At 42.9% G+C, this 7,325-nt stretch overlaps 2 protein-coding genes across 2 annotated transcripts; one reads left to right on the top strand and one right to left on the bottom strand.

Annotated features, from left to right (window-relative positions):
* Positions 1 to 636: 636 nt before the first annotated feature.
* PCYB_113970 (histone H2A) lies at positions 637 to 1,038 on the bottom strand (the record flags this gene model as incomplete). Its single annotated transcript, XM_004223276.1, has 1 exon — positions 637 to 1,038. One exon carries the CDS (start codon positions 1,036 to 1,038, stop codon positions 637 to 639), a length of 402 nt encoding a protein of 133 aa, XP_004223324.1.
* Positions 1,039 to 6,841: 5,803 nt separating this feature from the next.
* Positions 6,842 to 7,252, top strand: PCYB_113960 (histone H3; the record flags this gene model as incomplete). The annotated part of the gene is made up of 1 exon (XM_004223275.1): positions 6,842 to 7,252. The coding sequence occupies one exon, from the start codon at positions 6,842 to 6,844 to the stop codon at positions 7,250 to 7,252; it is 411 nt and encodes a 136-aa protein (XP_004223323.1).
* Between the last annotated feature and the right edge of the window lie 73 nt (positions 7,253 to 7,325).

Raw genomic sequence — 7,325 nt, 5'->3', positions numbered from 1 at the left:
TTTCACATATATGTATATTTATGTATACATGTGCATATAGGCACTACACAAACACGCTGAGGAGTATGCTGTGCAGCACATATAACGATGTACTCATTTATATATTTTTTTTTTTTTAATATTTTTTTATGTGTCCACCGGCACCATGCGCACATTACGCACAGAAGCAGTATTGAGGCAGGCGCGAATGGCTTCTCATAAACGGCGTCAGCGTGTGCAGTAAGCCGCGCGGGGGGCGCGGCTCGTGCCTGTCAGGTGTGAGCATAGAAAAGGAGAGGCAAAACAACCATGCACGTATATGCAAGTGCGTATACTCATGAGAACATACCCACTTGCACGTACATGCGAATGGATGCAAGCCCCATCATTCTCAGCAAAACGCCTAACAGAAGAGTGCACCCACATAGGAAGCACACCCACATAGGAAGTACACCCACACGGACCACACACGACAAACGGCATACCCTAAAATATATCAGCACGGAAATATAAGCTGGGGTCTGGCGATTTGTTCTATACACCACACGGTACTGTACACACATCGCACGTGCGCTCGTAAGCATTTTACACACTTACATGCACAGCGTGCGTGCTACGAAAAAAAAAAAAAAGGAAAGCGCAGAAAAGGCAGACACACTAATAGTCCTGATTGGCAGTGGCCCCTGATTTAAGTTGCGACTTCTTTGGTAGTAACACATTGTGGATGTTTGGCAAAACTCCTCCTGATGCAAAAGTAACACCTGCCAAAAATTTGTTCAATTCTTCGTCATTTCTCACAGCTAGTTGTATGTGTCTTGGGGTGATTCGGGACTTCTTATTGTCTCTCGCAGCATTTCCAGCCAACTCCAAAATTTCTGCACACAAGTACTCCAGCACGGCGGCCAGGTACACAGGTGCTCCAGCTCCTACTCTCTTGGCATACTTTCCTTTTTTTAAGTATCTTCCAATTCTTCCTACTGGAAATTGAAGTCCTGCCTTAGCAGAGTTAGAGGTTCCCTTAACAGCCTTTTTGCGACCAGTTTTTCCTTTTGCTGACATTTTTTACGAGTATAAAAAAAAAAAAATAAATAAATATAACTGAGTAAGGGGTATACGCTTACGCCTTCTTTTTTCGTTAATTTCACGTGTGAAACTTCCTTTTTTCACATAAAATGTGATTTTTTTTTTTTGTTTAAAATGGATAAATGTGTTTGTCAATTGGAAAATATAAATATGTGGATATAAAATCGTATAAATGTATACATATATGCGTTTTTTTTTTTTTTTTTAATGCAAAAATATATTTTTTTTTTTTTATATTTTAAATGTTTAAAAATACTAAGGAAAAAAAAAAAAATTAATTAAAATATATATATAGACTCTAAAAAATTAAAAAAAAAAAATGATACGCTTTTTTTATTTTATTTTTTTTTTGTATGTACTGTTCAGGCCAATTTTTGGCAAAAAAAAAAAAAAAAAAAAAAAAAAAATCACCAAATCGGTATGCCATATGGGCATACCGCCAAATCACGAAAGCATCAAACATGGGCTATTTTCACCATTCTTAAAAGCGCAATGGGACAAAATTGGCAGTTTGGCAGTTTGCCATTTTGCCATGTCGCCGCACGGCCTACTGGGCCAACCCAGTTAATCAAATTTTTCCGAAAATGTGCCCCGTGCCGAGGGTACTTTTTTTTTTTTGTCTCACCGCGAGTGCATACGCGGCAAGCGGCGCGTTTCGCGCGGTGAGCAAAAAGATGCAAAATATAAAAACATAAAATGTAAAATATATAAATTTGTATGTACATATATGCACGCGCATGGGGCGATGGCGCGGTGGCACGCCCGCGCGTGCATACTCATCATACACGCATACAAACGCGCACATCCACGTGTACATATTATATATATATAAATTATATGATTTGTGAGTGCTCCCGAGCGTGCGCGCACGGCATAATCGCCGGTTCACGTTCACCTTCGCGCTCCAGGAGATGCGCCTTTATTAAATGCATACTTCCACCCTGTGCGCCGAACTCATGCAATTTAGCGCATAGCGTACCTTTTTCGGGGCCATGCCCCATGATCCCCCCTGGCGTTTTTCCTACGATATGTCACGTTCCCGCGATTTTGGTGCAATACGAGGGGGAGGGAAAAAGTGCATGTCCGCGGGCATACGCAAGGAGGATACGCACAGGGGAAGGTGGAGAAATGGGTGCGCAGGCCGCAGAGTATTCCCCTCGGTGGAAAAAAAAACCCTACCTTCACCCGTGCACCCGTGCTCCATGCATAAGCGCATACGCGCATTTATATATATTCGTTTACCATTATATATGCATGCCCACGCGTAAAACTTTTTATATAGCGGCGAAGCGGAGGGTATATACCCCTGCTCGAGAAGTTTTTTCTTCTCAAAAAGCGCAAAACGCCGTGCGGGGTGTGTGCGCCGGGACGCATGCACATGTTAATGTAAGTATATATAAATGTACATTATATATACACACGTACTTGTAACACTTAGTGTGCACGAACGCATGAACGCCGCTTCGCACACACGCAATCGCGCATGCCAGCATGACACCATTTGTGTACCCCTTCGTGCACAAAAAGGAATCACACGATTCGCTCTCCGCTTTGGAAAAAAAATTGGCACAACTACACACAGTTGAGATGATACGTATGCACATTTATATGTACTACTCAGCCCTTCTTCCCAAAAAAATACACTGCCCTTTTTTTTTTTTTTTGTGTATGTCCCTTTAGACACGTTTGTTCTTCCCCCCCTCTCGTGTTCGTTCATCGTATTTTCGCCCCCTGTTCAGATATTTTTATTCTTCCTTTTGTTGTACTTCACCAAATGCGACTCACGGTTTAGCCTGTTCATTACGACTTCTTTAAAAGCGTAGCGCCATTGGGGGCCCGTCACGTGTGTACAACAGAGGAGGGGCGAACGAGGTACTATCCAAATTTTGTTCTCTCAAAATGGATTAAAGTAACTTTTCTTTTTTTTTTGAAACATCCCTTTTGTCTTTGTGATGAATAGCCATTTTGGCAGCAGTCCGTGGGGTTGTGACAGGTCAGAGTAATGCTCCCCAAATGTGCATACCCATGCATTGGGCCATACCTATGCATATAGCCGATATCACTGTGCGTAAGGATACAAATGTTTTAATAGTGTATGTAATGCCAAGGCCAATATACCCCTTTGTGTGAAGCTTGTACACCATTTATATTTTCATTAGGCCCATACAAACATGTGAAACCTCGCAGATGAGAGAAAGGACTCATGTGTGGTGGCAAAAAAAAATACGTTAACGAATGGCAAATGGGGCGACCTTTTCAAGCGGCGTTCCAACATCGTTACGTTGGGGTAGCTGCACGAAGTTCATTCATAAAAGGGGAGCCACCCAACCTGGCAGACTTTCGACATACTTTTTGCCCATGTATATCCACGTGTGTGTATACATGTTGAAGTGGTCAATCGGTAAAACGGCTAAAGCGCGGGAAAACTACTTCCTGCAATATGTTACATGTTGACCACTACTGGGGAATTCTCAACAAATTAGTAAAATTTGAAGTTCCTTTTATTAACGTATTTTTTTTTTTTTTTCATTTCGGTGGAAAACTACCTGAACGAGCTAGCCATTTTGTACTTTTTTTTTTTTTTTTTTTTAAACATTTTGGCTATCTAGTTTAAAAAAAAAAAATAAAATAACATCCCCAAAGCTTTTTAACTCCATCCGTCCATCACCCCCGATAGGACTCAAATCAGCGGTGATCGTTTTTTTCTTCACAAGGGGAGCAACATAACGCTACACGTAGCTGCCAAATCAGGTCAGTCAATTTTTTGCGGTAACGTACTATCTGGATTAATCCCCAGTTCGTCATTTCCTTCTTCGTGCATTTGGAAGTGAGAAGGGGGTGCCAAAATGGGAACGCCAGAAGGTAGTTATCCAACAATATGTGATGACCTCTTTACGGCGATGCACCGCTCTCCATTTACGTCAACGCCAAGTGGGCCACATATGCACACATGTTGGCGACGCACGGAACATCGACGTTTTCGAATTCGAGAAGGGGGAACAAACTGATCGTTAGCATGATTGTGCACATAGGAATAGCTGCGAACCGAGCTGAGAAAAACTTCTTTATTTTTTAACAGCAGGGTAGTAAATATAACACTCCCCAATGGTTGACCCCCTTTTTAAATGCTTCATTTGGAGGAGTTGCATTAAGCACATTGGTGCGCGTTTTAAAGTGACTCCCGATCCGCGCAACTGGCTGCTCTCCTCGATGCTTGCCTCGCTGGAGGGGGGTATAAAATGGAATGAATGAGAGGTCTCCCCTTACCCTTACAATTGTGAGCAGCACACGTCCGGGGAACGTTCATATGTACGCACCTCCCCTTTAAGTGCTTTCAAAATATGGTTAGATAAACTTATACTCATGTGCTAACTTTGCAAAGTTGCCTCATATTCGGAACAACTTTTCATTGCGCTACTTCCGCATCTCCCTGCGAGGAAGCAGCAAGCAGCACAGGGTTGCGGGGCCTAACATTTCACCGCCCGAAAATCAGTCGGCTTTGCGTACACTCCTCCGTTTGAGCGGCCCACCAATGTGACAGTTACGCACTTGCTTGCAGCAGATCGACCGCTTCACGAGTGCACTGCACGAAATAGCATTCAGATATATATTGCATATATATGCAGCATGATATATGAGGGGTGGCCGATGCGACTGGCTAGAAAGGCTCATCAGGGGGCGGAAGCCAAATAGCCATTTCCCCAACACAATCGGTGGGTTGGGCATGTGCCCAGTTTTTCCCCCCTCGTCTTTATGGTACTAAGGGGTGGGTCATAAAGCGGTGCTTTGGCTAACATTTTGGTGAATCTGCCTCCCAGGGGGGGAAGGGGCGTAACCGGATCGGTGGGGTTGCCGTCGTAGTTACCCATAAAAAGGCACGTACGCCTGTATACATATAATAAGTACAGCTCACGTGGACCTCGCTTGGAAGGACAAGGAGAAGGGGGCAGCAACAAATGGGTACACCCTTACTGTATTACTCCGTCACCTCTTTATCTTTTCATTTTTTTTTTTTTTTCTTCTTTAACCTCCCGCCTCGCCGAAAAACTCGTACAACAACTTCGGACGAATGCGCGAAGGGGTAGCCATCGTACCTTTTTTTTGTTAAATGGTGAACCCTAAAATAAATTTTCACATTGGACCTGGTTCACAAATGTGACGAGCGAAATGATGCACACATGGCGGGATTTTTTTTTTTTCCATATGCAAGCTAGCAGGTGTTTCGGGTGTATAGGGAGGGGGAGGGCGTAAATATTACATTATAATGCATTATTATGGTGTACCTGTGGCAAGGGCATGCGCGCTGAGAATTGGCCTGTCGTGTCCTTTACGTGTTAAGCGGCAGAGGGGTTAGGCGGCGAATGGGGCGAAGCAATTGCGAACGCTGCTCTGTTGCGAGCGGACACGTCGAGGCAGAAGCCCGAGGCAGTTCCCCCCGGCCGCGCAAGAAATGTTCACATGTACTGTACTGTACTGTACTGTACTGTACTGTGCTGTACGCGTGGTCCCAGTATTAACCTGCTATCAATTTTGCGAGCTCAGCCAAAATGTGGGGGTAAAAAAATACATGCACTTAAAAAAAAAGGAGGCTTCCCCTCCTGACGGCGGGCGCGGGACACGTACATAAACGAGGAGGTAAACGTGTCGCAAAGGCAAACGCGTCGTAAAGGCAAGCGCGTCGTAAAGGCAAACGCGTCGTAAAGGCAAATGCATAGTAAACGAAAGTACTGCGTGACCGCCTTGCAGCGTATGGACATGTATTATTATATACGTATGCGCGCATAGGCAAACGCATATTTGGTTTTCCGCTCTTTTCTTTGGCATGCGACGGAGGGGGAACAACCCTCCACACGGGGGATGCATCTCTCCTCATATTTCCGCGGGTGGTAATAATGTCCAAGCGAGCCACAGAGGAGTACATAAGAAAAATGGATCGCATAATGTCATGTATGTATAGTATACTACCATACGCATCATACGGGTTGACTTGCCTCTGCCTTGTGTCACTCCGTATGGCAGTGGTGAGACGTCCATAATGTGACGGAAGTGAGGTGAAGTACATGCGTCGTACGGATGTGATGTGAAGGTACATGCGTCGTTCGGATGTGATGTGAAGTACATGCGTCGTACGTACGTATGTGCTGTGCCGTGCTGACTGCGCCGAGCCGCGTGCGCAGTACAGTACATGTAAAATATTTTTTTAATTGCAAAAAGAAAAAGAGTGATATGCGCAGAAAGGGGTAAATTTTCAAAACAAAAAAAAAAAAAAAAATGCGTAAAATAACGCAATGGAATTGCAAAAATAATCGAAAAAAAAATCATCAACAAAAATAATTAACAAAAATAGCCACCCGTTTGTAATGACAAATTAGTTTTCTTTCTTTTCTTTCTTTTCTTTCTTTTTTTTCTTTTTTTTTCTTTTTTTTTTCCCCTTACAATTTTTCATTTTTTTTTCAAACCAATTGAGCGAGAAATATTTTTTGCAGATTTTTATCTTTTCGTTTATTCATACTTTAACGAAAAAAAAAAAAATTCCCATTCGTTATTTTACCATTTCGCCATTTCGTCGTTGCGCCATTTTGCCTTTTTCTTTTTTTTTGCTTCTTTTTCAAACTTCCTTTTCGTTGCTAAATTCCCTGCGATATTGTTTACATATAAAATAAAAAAACATATATATATTTTTTTTGCGTTAAAGGTTTTTCCCTCACGTATATTTTTATTTGTAACTCCCCTTTTACGTGGATTACCTTTTTTTCCCCTTTTTACGTAAACGTTCAAAATGGCCAGGACCAAGCAAACCGCGAGAAAATCCACCGGAGGAAAGGCCCCCAGAAAACAACTGGCATCCAAAGCAGCGAGAAAATCCGCGCCAGTTTCAACAGGAATTAAAAAACCCCACAGATATCGACCAGGAACTGTCGCCTTAAGAGAAATTAGAAAGTTCCAAAAGTCCACAGATCTACTTATAAGAAAATTGCCTTTCCAAAGATTAGTCAGAGAAATTGCACAGGAATATAAAACCGATCTCAGATTTCAGTCCCAAGCTGTCCTGGCGTTACAGGAAGCAGCTGAGGCCTACTTGGTTGGACTCTTCGAAGACACCAACTTGTGTGCCATTCACGCCAAGAGAGTCACCATCATGCCAAAGGATATACAGCTGGCTAGACGTATTCGTGGAGAAAGATCATAAGCGTGAGGCTTAGCTCAGCGGAACGAAAAAAACCCCAATGCTGTGCAAAATAATACAAAAATAAAAAAAAAAC

This window comes from Plasmodium cynomolgi, chromosome 11, assembly GCF_000321355.1.
Source record: "Plasmodium cynomolgi strain B DNA, chromosome 11, whole genome shotgun sequence".
NCBI lineage: Eukaryota > Apicomplexa > Aconoidasida > Haemosporida > Plasmodiidae > Plasmodium > Plasmodium cynomolgi.
This window is presented reverse-complemented; position numbering and strand designations above follow the sequence as displayed.